Source organism: Syngnathus floridae, chromosome 11, assembly GCF_059516105.1.
Source record: "Syngnathus floridae isolate MCC-2025c chromosome 11, RoL_Sflo_1.0, whole genome shotgun sequence".
Lineage (NCBI taxonomy): Eukaryota > Metazoa > Chordata > Actinopteri > Syngnathiformes > Syngnathidae > Syngnathus > Syngnathus floridae.
Genome location: NC_142423.1, coordinates 11,405,152 through 11,427,145, shown reverse-complemented (window position 1 = coordinate 11,427,145; position 21,994 = coordinate 11,405,152). Strand labels below are relative to the sequence as shown.

The 21,994-nt window shown below is 41.2% G+C and overlaps 1 protein-coding gene across 4 annotated transcripts in view; it reads right to left on the bottom strand.

The window, feature by feature from the left end:
* Positions 1-14,857, bottom strand: part of cdh4 (cadherin 4, type 1, R-cadherin (retinal)) — a 95,955-nt gene extending 81,098 nt beyond the window's left edge. For all 4 annotated transcript variants that reach the window (XM_088390144.1, XM_088390145.1, XM_088390146.1 and 1 more), the window contains exons 1-2: positions 14,629-14,857; positions 13,266-13,377 (exon numbers count right to left, since the gene is read on the bottom strand). In XM_088390144.1, the coding sequence (XP_088246270.1) occupies positions 13,266-13,377; positions 14,629-14,682 (166 nt within the window). In that variant the 5' untranslated portion in view covers positions 14,683-14,857. The remainder of the gene's footprint in view (positions 1-13,265; positions 13,378-14,628) is intronic.
* Positions 14,858-21,994: the final 7,137 nt, after the last annotated feature.

Below are 21,994 nucleotides of genomic sequence, written 5' to 3'. Positions count from 1 at the left end.
TTGCTTGACTTGTTTTTCATCTTACAAGTCTAAATGTGACTAGACACATTAGTATCATTTCATTATAGCAAAAATATTTCTCCCAAGGAAATTGTTAATTAAAACGGCTTCTGGCGGGAGGAATGTAATCAAATCCCAAAATAATTGCAGATCCAACAACCTCCTGAATCACATTCGATTTTCGATGGCTCATTGTAACCTGAACTTTTTAGTTTATTTGGATTTACCAATATCATCTGATATCAGTGGCGTTCTTTGTGTAAGCTGAAGCATCCTTTGGTGGAATTTGTTTCCCATTCCAAATATGGGCCTATCCAAAAAAAGACCAACGTGCGAGCTACGCCATCGAAAAAACTCAAATAGCGTTTCTGTATTCAGGGAGAGCTGCTGCATTGACACAATGTTAATAATGAATTCTGTCCTTCATCTCTTTGTGATTTATTCAGCACCATATTGATTTATACAATTGCAGAGGCACTAAGGAGCACACTCTGCCTGATATGGACATTGGCAGTGGCCGGCGTAAATGATTAAGCCAGATGTCTGAAAACGAGCTTCTGCAAAGGACTACGGCATCTATGCTAATTGGATGATGGTGCTTAATCTAAAGAAGTGTAAATTAAAAAGCTTCTACAGCGGGCGCTCACGTCCATAGTGGAGGAGCAACCTGGAAATAGTTTCACATCAGTCAACCCGTACACAAAATACAAATTGAATTCATCGCACTTCCACCACTTAGACACGTCTTGCCTGACATCAACTTGGAAAAAAAAAGTTGGCAAGCGTAAGACGTTTTGCACACATCTTTGTTTTGTTGATTCTTAATTTCCACAAGCCCATCCCAAGATCAATCACTTGGCCAAGCATGATGGAGGAGCCTGTCAGACCCCACTGCTGTGGCCTTGATTCACTAAAACAAAACAGTCGGCGGCTTTACAGAAAGGTTCAAATAAAGAAGGAAAAAAAAACGCGAGGCCATGGCGCAGGCGAGAAGGAAGAATAATGAGGGCTGTGAATGTCAAAAAGTACGGAGCGAAGAAAAATGACATCCCGAGACTAAATTGATATAAGGGGCATGCCATGCTTGGTTACTTAATACATGAGCTAAAGTGTTGGGATTTCGAGCTACGACACCAGTTGTGAGCTTGGGTTCTCCCTTCTGACTAAAGTCAGCAAGGCCTCATTATCTGATGTCTTTAAATCTCATGCTGACACTTTAGTGTTTGCATTTATCCTCCTCGTCGTTCACCACAAAAGATTTCGAAAAGGAAATGCCACCATGAGGTCGTTAGCAAATAAGATCGATGTGAAAGGTCTTTTTAATTCCGGCGTCTTTCTTGTTCTGTTTTTTCCGTATGCCCTGAAGCACCATGCTGCCTCTTACTGGTAACTCTTAATACTACACCAGCGTAAATCCTTAGCTCATGTAAATCACATGACTGCGGAGACCCATCTATTAATTTCTCACATATCACAACATCAGAGCATCGCACGAGTGTCAGCAAAAGAAACGCTTCGCTTCTGATGACGATGTCGACTATATAAGCAGAGAACTGCATCGTTCAGCTCAGCTCAGCTTGATGTGATTAAGCAGCATTTTCAATAAAGTGTTCGACAACACTTTTCCGCAACATAACAACCCGAGGAAGCCATTATGCAGCGTTGTCAGCAGTTAACCTTCCAGTTGCACTTCAAAGCAAAATCCACGGCCAAGCAGCATGGAGGTGAACCCCCCCACCACCACCCTCGCAACAACACACACATACCCCCCACACACGCCTCTGGGAGGCCAGCGTAGGACCAAAGCACTGTGCTCAGCACAGTCGCCGGGCTCACACATCAAACAACTTCATTCTATAGCCATAGAGAGCACACACGAAAAGGATGAGACATGCATCCCATTGGCTTGATTGGTCGGAGAATGTCAGAGGGCAGAGGTGTAAGACCAGCTGGAAGCCGCACAAAAGCCAAAGGAAATTTTCAATCAACTTCTATTATGTGACCCATCTTGCATGGTGTGGGGCATGAACAGGAAAATTCTCTATGTTGACATATATTTGTAGTAATTGGGACAGGTTGCTTCCTCAGGATTATAAATGTTATTTAGATAATCCTATTTATTGTTGTTTGCTTTTAACTTTATAGTCTTTGTCTTAACTTTCCTACAATAATTAGTTTGGAAATTCCTCATGTTTTGCCCTCAAAGGGTGCATAGGATTGAATTTAAAAAAAAGATTTCTAATCTTGTATTCAAAATATGGCTTCAAGATCAAGATATTGACAGGCAGAGCAGTATTTGCTGGAAGCATGTTTATGCTGCATATATTTGCATGTTCATTTCAGTCTTATGCCATACTGTTTGAGAATAAATTAATATTCAAATAAAACGATCCCCCCGCCAATATTAGCCGAGCCACACTTTTTTCCCCATCCTCTATTTAAAATGTGCGAGTGTACAAATAAGTGCCTCAAAGGCCCTCCCCCCCAAATAAATCCATCCAATTATAGTTTTGCACATTGGTTCTCAACTCATCACATGGGGTGGCCCACTTGTTGAAGCTGTCACCACCCACTTTTATAGAAATTAAAACCAATTACGAAAATATTCTGTGTTCAGATAACTTTTGAAAACATAATATTCCAAGACAACTGGAACCACATCATGCATTCTTACCCTCAACATCTATACCAATGAAATTTTGTATGTCTGTAAATTTGAAACCTGAGGAGCACCTTCAAATTTTTACTGCCTGCCTTGACAGCCCAAAACAGTTCCATAAACTCACCAGTTGAGAATGGTTGATTTAGGCACACAGTGTTAAAAGCCTAAAACATTGCCAGGGTATGTCAAATAAACGCTTAAATAGACATGTTTAATTAGAATTTTTCTCAATGTATTTTAATTCCGTAAATAAAATTTCACACGCGTGAACCGGCATTGCTAAAAAAAAATATACATATATATTTATAAACACATTTGCCAAGCTAGTGAATGAGATACAAGCCGTGCCACTTAGTCCTCGTGACAAATAGAGGTGTGAAATGTTGAAATCGAAGTGTGAAATGTTTAATTGTTAACCTTGCATGACTCTTCATCAGCATGTCTGTCACCTTTCTATTGACGCTTTATGCGTTATGTGCCATTAATGAACTGAGGCACTGTTTATAAATAATGATGTTTATCATTTGGGTCTCTTATTAAAACTTCATAAAGAATTCAGTGTTGTAGTCTCATGAAGTTTAGATAATCTAGTCATGTATAAGACTTTATAATATCCATTTACTCAATGCTTTGGAATTATACTGTGCACAACAGCTAACACACACACACACTCAGAGGTGAAAGCGTCATTGCACCATCAAGAGTGCCATGTGAACGGATGGAGGCTCGGTTCATCTGCAGTGCGTCAGAGTCTCGCAAGCTGGCAGGTCTCCTATTCTCCATTCGCTTATTCATCTCTTTCACTAACAGCCAACATCGTCTGACGCACACACACACACAGACACACTTGGCATCCAGTCACACACCAGGACCAGAACAATACCACTTGATAGACCACAATGTCGTCATTTTAAGCAAAGCCAAATCACATTCAGGTGCACCGCACAGTCGCCACAAAACAAACGCAGCTAATTGTCGTTTCCAAAGCAATCGCTTCTTGGATGGAATGCAATGTACAATCAAAGTCCATTAGTGTTACAGCAAAAGTCCAGCGGGATGATTCCCAATGGTGTAGTACTGAGAAATGACTAAAGAAGACAGCATAAAGAAAATCTTCAGCCACGAGAATAAATTATGCATACAAATTTGCCACAGGTTCAAAAAAATGCTTTGGCAGTTAGGTGGCTCAGGCTGCAGATGAAGTAAATAAATAATCCTCTTTAATAATTCATTAAAATTCATGTTGCTTTGCCTCCAGCCTTGACGGTATTTAGAATGCAGCCTGCAAGGGTTCTGACTTATGTTTGAGGTAAAAAAAAATATACATATTGAAACCTGAGGAGGAAAACCCAGAGAAGGAAAAAGCATCCTCATAATGATATCCACCAAGTTTTAAATATTTTGCAAAAACACTGAAACCGATAGACACTTGTCAACATCTCATCCCCTGATTGCTCCACTTCTCCTTAGAATGAGATATCCAATCTCGAGAGTGTGGAGATAAGTTCAGAAAGAGCTTGGGGCTGCATACGCCAAAGCTGTAAAGAAGCAACACAGACACAGCCAGACTGCAAATTGGAGCTAAAAGTCAGCAGATGAAGACAGCGAGAAGGTAAAAGAGGAAAAGAGTTCATTAAGTCAGCAGCTAACTTCTCTCCTAACAATTTGAATGACAACGGTTCATAAACCGTGTGTGCGTCGGTGTGTGTGTACGCGCGCGTGAGATGGTGTTTAAATGAAGACTGGCGCCCCAAAATCAATCACACCTTTTAAAATGCATTTTACATGATTTTTATTCAAATTTGCCAGCGCATTCTGCCTGCTTGTAGTTGGTTGCCGTTCAAACATTCAGAAGCTTCTGCATAATAACGACTCTGGGGGAGGGGGTGGCTGGTGGTCGTGATTCAAAGAACATTTTCAAAGCAAAATCAAGTGTGCATTAAACACCAAGTGTATTCACAGGACAATTTGTGTGGTTATTTTGTATTGTCACCCAATTCGGAAGCAAGCAAAGGCTAAACACTAATTAAGTTATCACACAGAGCCTTGATTTAGCTGCGACGTGTATTTATATTTGATATCAGGACCTTGCTGAACATGACAAAGTCTTAATATATAACGAGAAAGTTTTTTCCGTCGATGTTGTCATGGTTTGCTTGTCAGCTAATGATGCAAAACCCATCGTGATGTCACTAGGCCAGTGATCAGCAACTGGCAGCACACTGAGGTGCCTCTTGATTGATTAAAAAAAAAAAAAAAAATCCACTGGAGAAGGGTGGATAAGGGGGGCGGGGCAGTGTGGGTGACATATGACCCCAAAACAAACAATTACAGCAACTCCCTTGAAGCAGCTTTCGCTTTGGATCATTAAAGGTTACGACGCTTTAAATTATGCTGTAGCATTAAAATATAACAACGCTGACACAAGACACATCCTTTCATTTAGTCTCCCCGTGAACATCAAGAAACTTCACTATCTGTGGACTGATGTCATCAGCGTCATGCTGGGTACACCCTCTTGCATGTCGTGGCCATCAAGGACATGCCACAATCATTCTCGTCTAACGTCGCTGTGATTGTTGAACAGAATTCTCAGTCGACTCAGTCTTCTGCAAGCCTAAGCACAATTTACGTTACCATAGAAAGCGCAAACCATTAGCACAAAGAACAAATGTCACTCGCTATGCTATCAGAGAAACCCAGAGATGTTCATGTATTATACCAACCCTACTTTGTTGAACATGCTGTCGGACGGCAATGGTCTTGCAGCACCAGGTCACACCGCACTAATGAGCTTGACAGAGTCTCAACGTGACCCGGGCCTCAGGACTAACAGAGTGAGACCATTACCAAAGTCACAGTGATGCATAATAATTGGATGGTTTGATGGAGTCAAAGAAAAAAAAGCACCTCGGTAAATCACCAGATGGAATCAGGAAGCCCAGCAGATCCGCATGGATGGTGGGCGGCCCGACCCGTTGGAGGAAGCAGTACGCATTCAAGCAGGACATTTACTCTCTATTCTCTAATGGTACCTTTAGAGGGCTGTTCAAAGCTTTATCCTCTGGTTGGAATTCAGATGGCTCCATTTGAAAAGACGAGCGCCTGTTAAGCTGCTAACCTGTGGCTTGCAAATCAAAATGCTACACGTGGGAGCTCAGACGCAAATTGATGCATTGAAAATGCAACCAGCTCTCAATCCTTTTAACAAACACCCAAGTATTCCATAGCGCTCGCGGAAGGCATATTTCACTAACTGTATGTGCCAATTGCGACTTGTCATTTTGAGCATGAGCCTTGATGCTAAAGTGCTTCACACAGCTATGAATTTAATGATCAATTTAACCGGGTTGTAAATCTCTCACTGTCATGACTCAATTTAAAAGAGAAATGTTCTAACAGGGAGCAATTTTAAGATCTTGTCTCGTCTGTGAAGACAATGTGTCAAATTATTACCGTATTTTCCAGACTATAAGGCGCACCGGACTATAAGGAGCACCTTCAATGAATGGCCCATTTTAAAACTTTGTCCTTATATAAGGCGCACCGGACTATAAGGCGCACCATTAATGCATCATGTCAGATTTTTAATCCAAATCAAATCATTCTCCATTTTAGCTTCTCTATTTCAACTTCAGACGCAACAAATTACTTTATAATCACAAAATAATGATCCATAGTCTTTTTGATTCATGATTCATAGTCTTCAGCGGGCCACTTATGATTGATTTCATGACACAATGCTACGGGCCAGTTTAAATTTAGGAGTTTTGTCCACATATAAGGCGCACCAGACTATAAGGCGCACTGTCGGCTTTTGAGAAAATTTTAGGTTTTTAGGTGCGCCTTATAGTCCGGAAAATACGGGACATGAAAGTACAGTACATTTGGGTTGTGTTGGACACTTCCAACTTATTGTATGTACAAAGAAGGAAAAGTTATTTTTTCAGTGCAGATGTTCCTTCCACGCTTTACTTTGCAGTAGTTGCCATGCCAATCCTTCACATTGAGCGTTTGTCTACCCAGGCTAAATTGCAGTTTATGGCAATCAGATGGCATCTTTTTCCTGGAGGCCATAGTTAGTAAGACGTTCTCTTCTGTCTTACTGCTGTGGTGCGGAACGTAAACACTGTCACGGGGGCACCATCCCCTCCTCCACGTTTCTCTTCTCCAGGAGTTCGCAGAGCTATTATTCTTATCTGAAAAGCTTGCAGGCTACAAAGACGATAGACAAGAGTCGGAGAATGAGAGTGGAAGAGAGGCGCGCCTAGCGACAAAACAAGACAGGAGGGAAAAACTGATTCCTCTGAAGTCAAGATCGATGCTACCGTTGTGTTCCGGCAGCGCGTATTGGCAGCAAAAACGAGGACTCTATTGATTTGTATTTCAATCAAAAATGTAGGTTGTCTCTTTTGTAATTTCCAGGCTTCCTCACAATAGAAAAACAAAACCCACTCTATTTTTTTTTTTTACACCCAAAGGACACTGGGACATTTTTGACATGATAATTATGTTGCACTTATCGCTATCTTTTTCTTTTCTAAAGTCGGAGTAGTGACTTTTTTCATGGTATTCTTCCTTGTTACATCTCCCGGAGTATCGTTTACTGGATTACTGCATCTAACTTGTGCAAGGGCCTTCTGCTCAAAAAATATTTCCCCATGTTCATTCTATGAAGCGCTAAAAGAAATCCTGTGTCTAATACAAATCAAGACACTTTATTTTTCCAAAGTGTCTACTTTGAGGAAATCGGTTATAAAGGTATGAGATGATGCTTACAGCAGCAAGAGCAAGTTCAATCTGCACTGCGTTATGGTTCCATTATAAGATTTTTGGAATGAAGGGGAAGAAAAAAAAACATCACAAGGGATAAAAACAATCTTGACGTTCAGAGATAACAACTTGGAATGTACCACCTTCAGTAGATCATACGAGAACATGTCAAAGGAATGTGTTTGGATATGAAAATATTATTCAATGGGAGAATCGTTAGAATAATCGATTCAAATATGATCTTATAGTGACATATACAGTATTCGCAATGTTTACTGGCTTATTACTTGAATTAAAAATGGATGCTTGTTCAAAATCTAGTGCTTGTGTGCCCTCATGTGTCGTTCTCTGATACATTCTTCTGCATTGCTCACTAATTAGCTTCAAGATTGACGGCTGGATCATTCTGCCGGTCTATAATCCTTTAAGTTCTCCATTTAGGATAATGTGCTGACATTAAACACAAACAAATCCCCAAAATTCATTGCATTGATTTTATTTTTATTATTTTTCGTCTTTGAATATCCCAAACTTTTCTCCTGTGAAGACGAATGAGGTGTCTGAGCACAAGTGATCATACCAAAACGATGTACCTGAGACTTTCCACCACTACGTCGGGTCTGATACAAGCTACTAAAAAATGTTGTTCACCGAATACTGAATGCATAAGCTCTCTCTCTCGCTCTTTTTTTTTTTATGTCACTTCATCTTCACTAAGCAGTAAACGTTTTATTTTGTGTCGGCCTGGCTGCCTTTCGCCTAGACCGTCATAAATACAAATCGACAGCTATGAATGTGCTTTGTTGACAAGCTGTCTGGGGTGACGTTAAATTATTGACACATTATTGCTGGTAAAGTAAACAATTTGTGGTTTACATTGCTATTCTGAATAGGAGAAGCCCTTATTTTTAAGTCAATGCAGGTATTGAGAATTTGGGGTCTTGTTTTCGCTTTTCTTTATAAGGTTGAGTAAACTAATAGGCTAATAATTACCAATCCGATAATCCACGAGTAAGCGTCGCAAAAACAGGTCATACAGAAAGGATTGTATGCCAGTGAATAATTTAAGATGACAAAACACCACTTTATCCAGAAAAGCCGATTTATGTTTAGTTGTGTGTAAATCCTATTGTCCACGGCGGCGGTGAAAACCTTTGGTAATGAACTGGAAGATTACAGGTTATTTTTAAAGCCAAAAAAGGTGACACAGAGGTCTCTGCGTGGGAACGTGATTTGTTTTTATGCCTCAACAAAAAAAAAAAAAAGCCAATAAAATCTTAATCAAGGCTACCGATCCTTCGCATGCGCAGAGATGCAGAGCGCAAATACAAATTGATTGAGGGCTAGCTTGATCAATAGCAAAAAAAAAAAAAAAAGAGCTACGGTAAGAAATGCAGAAAGTATTCACGTGAAATGATATGACTTAGTCGTTTGTGCCACTGTGTGATCAAAACAAGCTATATAATTTGTTTCCAAGAAACATGAAAGAAACTCACATTTATCCCATTTAATGAACGATTACGCCTTTAATTTCCTCTTCAACACAGTCCTCATTCCCTTGCCAGTGACTCCAGTTTTGGCAGCATCAGAGCTAGCTAGTCCTTGCCTTTTTCATATAATTGCTTCATGATTTCCCTCACAATCTTTTTGCAGATGCAGGCTGGAGGCTCCATTTACCTCCATTTGAAGGTCACGATTCAGAGGATTGGCTCGCATCTCTTTTGGTGGGAAAAGTGCAACAGCATGCAGGTGGCATTATTAACCCTTTTAAGTTGTCATCTTTTTAGTCTTTTGTCAAGTATATTTATTGAATCTTATATCAGACCCCCGGCATGTTTTTTTTTTTGAGCGCAAGTGAAAGCCAGCCGCTGTGTGAATATCTTGAAGAGCTAAAGGTCAAAATGATACACAAACAAGTGCATGAGGTAAAACTTTGTAATTCTAAAGAATTCAGCAGGCGCCCACTGGAGGAACCAGTTTGAGATTCACAAGGTTTTCTCCACACAGAAAGACCTTGGTTGATGGACAGCCCCGTGCACAAAAGCGCCACACAAATGTCATGTTTGATGTTGTTGCAGCAGTTCACAGAAGGGGAATTAATTCTATTTCTATACAGCCTTGCTTATATAGCGCTAACCTAAAGAGACCTGGCTCTCAACTTTGCACAAATTTGATACATAGATTGTCAAGAATAGAAAATGGACCCTCATGAGGACAAGTGGGATAGAAATGTGTTGTTTTCTTTCATCACAGCTAACTACGGTATTGCAATTTGTTTTCGCTCATACAGAGAAAGCCACTACAAAAGAGAGAGGAATATTCTAGCATAACTTGGGTGGCTTGCTAGATGCATTTGGCTCCACACGCGTGTCATGAAGCAGAGAGTTGGTTAAAGCCAGGAACACAGTCTGCCTTGCTACCAAGGCTAACAAGAGAAAGAGAAATGATGCAGCTCATCATCGCTACCTGTATTCTATCGCCTCACGACAGACTGCTGGTCTTGGCTGCAGAGATGAAATACTCTCTGAAGGACAAGAGAGACCTTCAGGAGTCAAAGGCAAAATAGCATCCCGCTTATCACATGCATAGACACATAATCCCTCCAAACCTTCTTTTCCTCACGCACGCACACACAAACACACGCATAGAGTTGTTGGGACCAAACATACTTATGGACCGACGGTCTTTTGCTCGCTTTGGAGCCGGACGGCGGGCTGTTGCAAAGCAGATATGGCTCCATGCCAGATTCTCCTTGTATAGTCTAATTGGGGTCACGTAGCGAGTCATTTTGTGAAAGCAACTTCTAGAGACGGCACCAAACAATAGGAAAACCACACTGAAGTGTTTGGCTGTTGGGGTCATGATCCTACTTAAATTTATCTTCTACTGTACTGTTCTTCTACCCTGCAAAAGTGGAAGCAGTTAATAATAGTACGGTAAAAAGGCAATAAATCAAAAGCGCTGGGATGAGGCCAGTAAGGAGGGACACCTACTTCATCGCTTCAGAGAGAAAGAGCAAATAAAGGGACAGAGCTGATTTCCCACTTCTTACAGTCTTCTAAGTCTGTTCTAAAGGTCCTCATGGAGATTTTTGCAAGGAATTGTCAAGTCATATGCACGCCAGGAATGTCCATACATTACTTTTCCTGTGACGGGTGCAGTCAATGAATGAGGGTGAGGTAGCCGCTCAAAATAGCCACACGTTTATTCTCATCCACTCACTGCCGGAGCTAGGAGGCACGGGGTCACTAACCATCCTCTTGTTTTATGGTTTCATTTTAAATCATTTTCAATTGGTGGCAAAAATAGAATTTCCCTCCAAGTTCTACAATATATCTCCCCAAACGGAACACCTTCCCTGTTCCACTTCCAAAACTGAAAAGTTGGAGTTTAGTTTAGAAATGTAAAGCAAGTTTTAGTAAGGCATCATGTTGAAAGTGTATTAGAAGGCTTGTGAAGCAGACAGAGCTCTGTCAGGTGAAACATCACTGACAAAGTTCTGGAAGGTGTGTGTGAGTCATTGTGTGTGTGCGAGAGAGAGAGAGAGACATAGACAGAGCAAAATGGTGAGAGGAAGCAAGCAAGAAAAGGAGAGAGAGCAAGATAAGGTGTCTGTCCAGCTCTTGGAGGGTGGCGATGGTTTACACAGCGCTGTGAAATCATTGGAATATTTCTTTTCATGGCTTATCTCGCCACAGCGGGAATCTGCCCGAACCACAACTCCAATTCAACTTCTTTGTGGGTTGCCTGTGTACCGCCACCTCCTGCTCCCGTCCTGTTCGAGCTCACAGTCAAACGTCTCCATCGCAGCATAAGATGATTTATTCAGAACAACTTAGTGGAAGTGCTGGGATTTTTTTTTTATTCTTTTCAGTGAATTTAACAAAAAGGTTTTATGGACCTCAAATGCGTATGAATGGCTTTTGAACTTCAACAACAAGTCAAGGGAAATAGCAGAATGGGACATGTTCTCTTCAAACACTACAGGAAGGAAAAAAAAGATTTTTGACACAAGATTTTGTTGAATGCGCATTTTGTTCTTGCTTGTACTAAAAATCAAGACTGCTCCATTTTCTTCCAGGGGTTGGCTGAGACCCCTTAGTGGCAATCAAATTTGTATTCTTAATTTTTCATGGTTGTTATGCTCCAACTTTGTCCCCCACTGCAAAAATGAAGACGTTTTGATGATGTTTACCGTGGGAGCATTCATTAAAGGTCGCAAATGTCTCCTAAACATACCAGCGCAATGGATTCAGAAAGGCCCAAGATAGAAGAGTTGCAATACCATTGTGAAACCAAAGCAAACACACAGCACATGACACATTGTGTTTAATCACACAAGATATACGCCGAGAATGAATGCAGAATAACGCTCAATTAGTCCTACTCAGGAAACATAATGTACTCACATCCACAGCGCCCACACATGACAAAACAAGTCCCATTTCACCGCAGCGTGAGGCCCCGATGTGACTGGAAACAGAAGCCTGGTTCACAGTGTGCCTGCTGGGCCACAGCCCTTTGGTCCTTCCCACAAATGCTCACTGTCATTTTCTCCGGGGACACAACAGCCTCGGTCTCTAGCGGTCCCGCAACCTGCTCGCAAGCGCCGTAGCGGCCGAAAACCCAACACAGCTGATCCATTTGTTTTCTTGAAAGCTGACAGTTTCAGGTTATACTACGTGCAGTGAAGCCGTGTTAAATAAAGGATTCCTCTCGCTTAGCGTACGAGCATACAGAAGGCAGGGCTTTGGTAAATCGAGCGAGTGTACATTAATCATCGCACGACGACCGACACTGCCGGAGCCCGACGAGTGGACGATTTGGAGGGCGGCATGGTTGCCAGATAGCGGCCGCCATACATCACGGGAATAGCGAATGTATTTGACTTGGGTTCAAAATGTCTGCGGCAATAAGGACACGTTGGCCCATTTCTAAACAGGCAGAAAGTGTCAGCCCCCGAGGCCGCTGTGGTTCTTTCCCTCCCTCCAAAATAACAAAACAAACAGCATAATTCAATTGTTCCAGCGGAAGCTGAAAGATCCTCATGTCAACTGCTATTGCAATGTGTCAAAAAAAATCCTCTTGGCATTTTTCATTTTAACAAGACAAAAATGGACTTAGCATCACTCGCATCACAACAACACTACAAAATATCCTTTGACCCCTATGTCACCAACATGACTTCAAACAAAAAGACCCTCGTGCAAACTTCTACATAAGCCAAAAATAGTGGATGCTTCTTTGGTAGTTTCATACCATGGGTAAATTTAAAGAAAAAAAAAAAAAGAAGCATCTCTCAGTTATACAGTCTAGAACTCTTGGCTGCAGCAACGATGGATTTTTCTATTACAGCAGATTCACCAATACATAGAAGAGGTATGCGGGAGAAAATGCAGCATAATTTCTCATGGCCGGAATGAACCTCACGATGGATGCACAACACTGGCTGCTCTGAACGGAAATGGAGCAAATGAAAACAGAAGTGCATTGCCTGCAAAAAACCCAAAAGACTTGGAAAATGTCTCATTATACATTGTAAAATACTCGACCGCTTTCAGGTTTGGACACAAATCGATAAGAAATGACAACGGGCGCACAGAGGAAAAATACATTCTGAACCCATCGTTGCAACTGCTTGCTTCAGTATCCACACCTTTTAGAGTTCATATTACACAATCACAACCTTCAACACTGCAGCATAACAAACATAAAGGTCTCGCACATAGGTTCAACATGTGAAGAAGACCCACACTCAATCAATTTCTATATGAGGATGATGCAAAGGAAAAAAAACAAGTCAATAATTGAAATCCAGCAGCAAACGTACCTTTGAGAATGTTCTGGCCGTGCAGCGCAACCCTGGGAACTATCACCGTGTAGAAGTTCTGGGAGAAGCCTGACCTGCATGGAGGTTTTACGGACAGGCCCGTCTTACTCCCCTGTGAAAGAAAACGAACTGTTAAGCATCAGCAAATTAATTTGCAGTTTCAGTGAGTCATTTCATAATCTTTTTCAGGCTGGTATTATCGAAAACATTGTATCGTTAGACTACTCTGCTAAAACTTTGACCCAACCAGGGTGACATTTCCTCCTAAAACATGCAAGTACATGATCTTGAAGATCGTTATCACTATTACAACCTTCATCATCATTGCCATGTGATGAAAAAGACAAGCATGGGGCTCAATGCCTCGCGGGAGATGCTAATAAGAGAAGGTCAAACATATGTGATAGTACAACCTACAACAGAGACCCTAATATGAAATGGTATTTCTCAGCTTTCACATTCATGCCAACCAGACGATCTATCAAGATAGGCATTTATTTACCATTGTCATGATAATCATGTGTGGAGTTAAACTGAAACTTTTTTCCTAATTGATTCCCAATCACTGGCCTGCAGAATATAATGTGTTGCAAGGTGTGCCACGGGAAATTAGCCAATCAAATATTACTTATTATACAAATGAAGAATTGTTTTAATGTATCTATAGAAATAAAATAGTTGGTGACAATATTTGGTTGTGTGCAGTGAGATTTCTGTAATGTAAAATAGAGCCTTGGCTCAATCAATGTTGGGAAAAAACAGTCTACAAATGATAAACACATTCTCGTTTTATTTTTAGAAATGATGCTGATTGTGTACTGATGCAGTAAAAGGCAGATCAAGAAATGCTGAGGCAGTGTCCAAAACGGAGCATTAGACATCGCAATGGATAAGAATGTGCAGGTGTACCTAACAAAGTGGTCGATGACACGCACTAAGCATTTGGTCTGATTGGCAATAAAAACGTTGTCACGAGTGATGCTTTGCCCTAGAAATAAACCTACGGATATCCAACAACCACGACAAACCTAAAAGTTCAATACTAAATAAGGGCACGGCGGTGCGTAAATGTGCGTGGCCCAAGTTGGTGACACCATCAGCCGTAACAGAACAAGGAGCCCATTTAAAAATCCTTTCTGCAGCTCAGCCGAAAGACAAGCTAAACGAGAAGAGTTGCCAGAGACTTTTTCACCACCAAAAAAATAACATCTTCCCAACAGTAAAGCCGCTCGACACTCGGGCTGCTTTTAATTTTTGGCGCATCAGTGGCACTGCGGGATAAAAGTGCTCGTTCCATGGCCACTCTCATGCACCGCACCAGTGCAGCACTCCCACAACACATTTAGCAATTAACTCATCTTACCGAGGATGCTGCGGCGAATAAGGTGCACGCCGCGATGACGCAGCCTATGTTCATCTTTGCAGAGTTTAGGGGGAAAATGAGAGTCTTCTGCTTTGCTCAGTAGACCTCGGTAATTTCCCGGATTTTGTCTCTTCCTCTTGGGAGTGCGGCGAGGAAAAATGCGCCTACTTGTCTGGCGCTGGAAGTGGCGCTGACAAGAGAGATGCTGAGCTCTCAGCTCTGGTCACAGAAAGAGCCGCCGCCGGTACCGTTGGAGCAGCCACCGCGTCACTGTAACCCCTCCTACCTCCAACAGGGGAGCAGAACAGAGCAAAGCGCTCACTATGCGCCCCCTCCAATTCTACCAGATGTCCCGTAACTGAGCTTGGAAAAGAATTAAAGGCACTTTTTGTTTGGATCTGCACAGTGAATGCCGAAAGATTCAATCTGTCATGCTGCTGGGTGCATAAGGAAAAAAAAAAGCCAAAACAGGACTATTAGTGCATCTTTGTATGTAGCTCAATAAAGCAGCCAAAATACAGTCAATGTTATGAATTTCTACACCACTGTAAATCACAACCACAAATAGTTAACACAAATAAATCAGCCGTCAATCAATGCTGAGCATCATCTCCCGGTCTTTAAAATCGAATATCATAGAAAGGTTAACTTATTGGAAAACCTTGTTCAGTAGTTCAATTCAAGTTAAATGTATATGCCAATAACATTATTATTTCTTTCACGCTAAAACAAAAGAAAAGAATCTGTGTCGATGGACATGGACTGATATGAGAAATTAACAAATGATCAATTAATGCCATTAACTACCTTATTTCTATTTATGTGGGATAATGCCCCTGTCTTGGTGTCTATTTTGTACAGGCATCAAGAATAATGAGACTTTCTATAGTGGGTCAGGTAACAGTTGTTCTACCAGGCCTCCCCTGAAATAATTGCCTGGCAACTGTGTGAACTACGCCTTTAACTGGTCTCACAATTTAATAATGTTGACATTTCCGAAGCCTCTGATCCGTGCCTCGATTTCCATATCTGAGAGGTCATGACAATTTAATCCCATCAAAAGGAATAGGACAGTATTGCAGTGTCAATCACTGAACCAGAGCATTTCCAGTGCATTATAAAAAATCTACACACCCCATCATGAATAACTCAAAAGACGAGCCATTGCTACTGAAGGAGAGACATTGTATAGAACAAGTCACTCCTCTTCAAAAGTTTTTTTGTAATATAAAGGAGAGGAACCAAAATAAACACACAACTTTCGCATTTAAAGTGCATTTGATAAAGTTGTTGTTGTAGTTTCTTTTGAGTCTTTTGTTTTTCTTTCTAAGAGAAGTCTGAAGGTTTATGGAAATGCTGAATAGTATTTGGAACTGTTCAGAATTCATCTGCCAGGTTGCAGCTACAGAAAAACAGCCCCAAAGCATGAGCCTTGTCTTTGTAAAATATCCATGTGTTAATTTTGTTTTCTGGCTCTAAAGTCAATAGACAATATGAATACTGAAGATAAATGTTAATTGTGGACGATGGGGGTAAGAGTGTATTTCGTATTTTCACTGTATGGAATGTAACTTTTTGAGTTTAGCTCCAAAGATGAATTGTTTCAGCCTGGGTAAGGGTTCACACCCCATCACACAAATATTGCCATAACATTGTAGATATTTCCAAGGTAATCCTGAGGCATTCTTAGAACAGCCGCGAGGCACAGTCTATTCAACATGTCCCGAGTCTTCCCGGGGCCTCCTCCCAGTGGAACGTGCCCTGATGAGGTGCATCCTAAAAATGTCCGAACCACCTCATCGGATTCCTTTCGAATCAGGAGGTGAACCAAATCAGGATGAATAATGAAAATAATCAAATAAGTACGCTTAATGATATCTATGTGGTTAAATTTACACAATGTAGCACTTTCTGTATCTTATTTTGAAAGACAAAACACGCCAATTCAGGAAGAGGAAGTAATAAATATCTTGAATTAATAAACATCACTTACAACACTCTTATGGTGGATGCTGATGCGCAAAATGAAAAGGGTTGTAACGGCTTCGCCAGAAATAGGCAAGTGGCCCGGGAACCATCTATTGAGCATCCCTGGCTATTAGTTAAATTTTTTTTTTTTTAAAATTAAATATCATACCATTTTCAACCTTTTGAAATGGAAACTCATGTTTTTTCAACACATGCAGATTCATAGCACATATGCTATTATCAACTGTGTCGAAAGGGCCATTATCACTGACCTGAGGCGGTATAACAATCAGCCCACACTGTGCCTGCTACTTTTTTGACCCTGGTTCGTCAAACAGTATGTGATGTCTGCAAAAGTCGTTATGAAATCCTGCTGGAGGTGTTGGTTTTTTTTTTTTTTTTAATTGTGCCGCACAGAATGACTCATAAGTCTTCTCACTTGGAAATCCATGCCAAACCTCAGCCTTCTGAAATGCTTGTGCAGGTAGTCGAAAAGCGCTAAAACACCATCATCAAAATCTTCCACTGAGACCATGTTAAAATAAACAAGTAAAATAAGAAAGAAAGAACATTAATTCACTTTGTGATGATAAAAGTGAACCAAATCTATTTTGTGTGTTTGGTGTTTAAACACATCTTCTGGGTACTTCCTACTAAAGGAACATTATGCAAATGTGCTATTGCAAATATTGCTTTTAGATGCAGTTTGCTTTGGGTATTATTTACTACATGGCTTAATTAACTGCACAGAAAAAAATATGTGTATGTAGAAGGATGAAGCTCCATCATATAATGGCACAAGCCCATCAGTGTAAAAGAAAAGCAATAACACATAAAACTGTTGTGTGAATAATTCAGTAGGAGGAAGCATAAATAGTGGATTAGACTTGATTTAATTTTGTCTGTGTGGAAGCAGTGCTTGTCATTAAACAAACAAAGAGAAGTGCAACTGGGAAGAAGAGTTCAGAACCCGCATGGCAAGTCCTTTGCATGGAGCCAAATCAGTCCAGTGCGAAGCTCAGACGTAAGCTGCCGCACGGGCAAAAGCACAACTACCATAAAACCGACTCCATTGTTTCAATGGTTGTCTCTCAGGGCACCAATTTCACAAAAAGATCACTGAACCGTTTGCCTTATAACACAGCCTCACACTGATCTCTATTCACATGGGCACACATCAGGTGAGATTTGTTTTACTTTGATACAAAACCAAATCTGTGTAGCTGACAATGGAGCCTGAAAAAAAATGGAGAATTTCAAATTCAATGTCTGTCACCATGAATATGGATGGATACATGGTTTCCCATCTTGAGATTCTTTGCGAGGCAGCACTTTTGGGCTTTTATTGATTTGCTGAAGGCAAATATTCAAAATGGCTCTTGAATAATTATATTAGCATTCAAATAAGTATTCATGAGATGGGAGACATCAGTAATATGAACGTATCATGATTTCTTGGCTACACCTTATCAAACCACCGTTGATGGCAACTGTTTGAAGTCATTCATCGGGGCGGGGCCGATGAGAGCAAATGTAGCCATATTGGGAGAAATGTGAAGTGATGCTTCTCTGGGCAATGGGCACAAACACGAGGAGCCAAAGCTCAGACGACACCGGCCGAATGGTTGATTGTGCTTCGTCGGCGGAATGGGTCTTGGCAACATCCCTCTTTTTCCATATTCCTCCATCATTTTAACACCGCGTTGAAAACGACAATGCATAATCACACCTGAGAAATGACACTCGCAATGTATTCAAACTATATCGTGATGTCAAAGATTCATATAAGTTGGACAATGCAGTCGTCGCTAATGTAGTTTCCCTTCTATTGTCCTCTATCGGCTCAATCTTCTCGTTTCTATAGCGCCTCCGCCAGTCTTTTTCCAAACCAGAATCTGCTTGCAAATGTTAAATGTAATAGAATTCAGGAGCTGTCTGCTGCGTGGCCCCATGTAGCACGCCCCAGTTGACAAAATGCTTGGGATGCTGTATGCTTGTCATACAGCTTGCCCTATTTAAATGGGCTCTGCCCTCTATGTCTCCTTCCAGGTACAGATATGAAATATTGACTGTTCTCATATTGGGCAGCAACCCGCAACCCCCATTAAGCCTCGCTCCTGCTGTTATACTCTGCTATCAAAGTGCTGGCACAGCAAACTGAAGAGCGGAAGCAGGCAGATATACAATGGCCGAGGATTTAACAGACAATAAAAGCATGTATGAGGAAATATACACAATGCAGCGACGGATGGGGGGGCGTCACAAATGCACCTAGCACAAGTCTTGTGGGGCGCTATTAAATCAAGTCTGAGGAAATATGAGACAGTATTGATGGACATGCTCTTCCTAAAAAAAAATATATATATATAGATATAGATATATAAATTGATAAATAAAAGCAAGCTGAATGTGCAGAAAGTCGCAAATGTGCCCTGTTGTCTGCGATCAACTGCTGAGTGACAAATTGCCGTTTTGCAGCACACTTGCCAATCGTGCATCCCCCTTGACTCAAGAAGGAGTAAATCTGAAACAGTCATCCTAGAAAAAAAGTGCGCTTAGTGCCTCTATAAATGTTCTCAGTGTGGTACGGGAGGGGGTGAGGTCTCTAGCTTTTTTCTGTTTAAAAGTACATGAAGGTCCAAAAGTGTAGCACTGTGCACAAAGAGAGGAAAAAGCCAGAAATTCTCATCAGGTTGATAAAAAGAAACTCACTCAAAAGGAGACAGACTACTTGATGTAGGCGGTATTCACATTGGAAGAAATACTAATGGGATTTATAAAAAGTGAGGCTTTGAATTAGGTCTGCCTGTCAAATGTATATTGCAGGATAAAGTGATGCACTGCTTTATAATCTAAGGTTAATAATTGCCACTTCAAGAGCCAAGATTACGCAGGCTCCACACACGCACAAAGATCTCTTCAATCATGTTGAAAATGTAAGACAAAGAACCAGAACTGGAGTTTTACCGAGCATCTTACAAAACAGTATTAAATAGAAAGAACGGTCCGGCTTTTTGTGTTTCTTTTCTTTCAACAAATTGAAAGATCGATCTGCATTTTAATCAACCGAATAACTGTGATAAATGGAGGGCATTCATAGAGTGGCAGTAGTTGCTTAAAATATCAGAGTGACTCTCGTCACCATGAGACGGGGGCATGCAAGACCTTGACAAAAGAGCAGAGTCTATTTTAACGTTTGCCCAGCCCCGAGCATTTATTTTGTGCCGGGAGAAGCATATGACGGCTTTAACCCTCCGCCCAACGGCATTGCGCAACCTCTCTTTGAAAACTGACTTGATTTCATTTCGTTCATTGCAACTGTCCCCACAACGAACACTCCTACAGCCACAACTGGTCCTGTCCAAATTGAGTCCGGTTTGACCCATTGTCAGGTGTTTATAGAAACATCACTTCATTATCTGTGGATGACGCCAGACACACATGAGGGCCAACCATCTGCTCCCTGAGCCTCGCCAAGGTTAAATATCCACTTGGAAAGATGGAGCGAGAGAAGCAGTGATGTGTATGAACAACTGTGAAAGGAAAGCTTTTGTATCATATTAATAATAACCAACTGATTTGATTAAAAAAAATAAATCATACAGGTCCACTACACAGTGTTAAAAAGCGTAATTGCGCATTTGTTTGTGCAAAAATAAATAAGCACTAGCTGACTGTGGAGATTCAAGACCATTATTATTAAAAGGTGGGGTGACATAATTAACAACGATAATAACGTTCATGTTTAAGCAACAGCACGCTCCAGGCAGCCGTAACACACACCTTGTTAATGGCCTACGAGCACACACAAAAACAAGCAAGCTCAAGACTAAGAGGAAAGAAGAAAGCAGAGGGGAAATCGGCTATAGTGCTGATTTTAATGTCCAGTCAAGCGCAAAAAGGCAGAGGCGTCCGTCCGTGCTGGTCTAACCTGCTGCTAGGCAGCCAAGGGTGAAATCGGGATTTAGATATTAAGGGGACAAAGTAGGTTAAGTGAACAGAGCATGCACGATCACACATCATATGGAAAGATGTTGAAGGTTATCATCGGATTCATGACTTGGAAAGCTTCGCGTTAACGGACACTCCATTGGAGATATACAGTATACAGAGTAAACGGCAAAAGGACATAAAGCAAGCCTTTATTGATCCCCGGAGGGGAAATTCAAAAATGTGACGAATGGGCAAGTTTTACAAGCTTTTGGAATGATACTATCGGGATAACCACAAACTGCTGCCTGGAGTTTTCACATTCATAGAGGTTCGTTTATTCCCTTTGCAGTACGCCATGAGGTGGAATCAATTGCAGCAGTTCTAATTAAACACAAAAATATGGCTCGAAAGTTTGAGCTTGTATCAACACGTGGTTGTCTGTCTTTGATAAAACGTTATTGCTACTTTTGACTTCATAAAATGTAAATAAGAATAAAAATGACTAGGTTGGCAGAAAGTAGCCTCTTCATTACACATCTGACTCGCACTTCTGAGGTTCCATTTTCAAATCTCTGCTCAGGCCCTCCTGCCTGCTTAAAATTTGCACATAAAAATTATATTGTCGACTGTATATTCCCAGCCGGCGATAGCTATTCTTTAAGCTTTAACTTAAGCTTTAAATTGGTCCGTTCCATCCCATGAGTTTGGGATAAACACAACATTAACGTCAACAGGTACGACCCTGGTGGTTAATAATTGCTTCAGAGATTCTCTGCACATCAAACGCTCACCCCGACACGGGGTCACTTCAGAGAAGAGGGGATTGACTAATTCGACTAATTACCCAGAAAGAATCAAATGAGTTCTTCCATTAGCCGGGTCATCTTCATTTCCTCAAGGCCTCACTCTTGAGAACCATTTCTCAGGCAAAATTCTGCAAAGCAACAATTTTGATTTTGGAGGATGCCGTACAAAAATTGCCTCCCCAGGGTCCTTCGAAGTTTTGAAGTGTGAGCAAGGGAGCAACGCTTTCAAAATATTCCTGAAACATGGACACAAAATTTGTACTCACGAGGGACTCCTCTGGGCAGTGCTTTGGGGGCTCAAGTGAATACTGTGCCTCTCTTGAGAAACTGCTGCAAATCCATCACGCTCAGGGCCACGCATGTTCCTTTCAGCTGCCGAGAGATGTTACGATACTTTCATCATGCTGCCTCAATGGACAAGCTCACATATTCAAGGAGACCATTATGCGCTACGGGTTAGGAAGATCAAACATCATATTAGGGCTGATTTAGCGCCATTTAACCGTCACTCACCGAAACAAATGAGGCAACTGGGATTTCTTATCTGCTCTGAAAATACACCATCATTTCTCTTTTTCACTCGTGATTATGATGACCCAAGTCAATGTTAATGAAGTATACATGGCATATACATTTTGTGCCTAGCGGGCATTTCTATC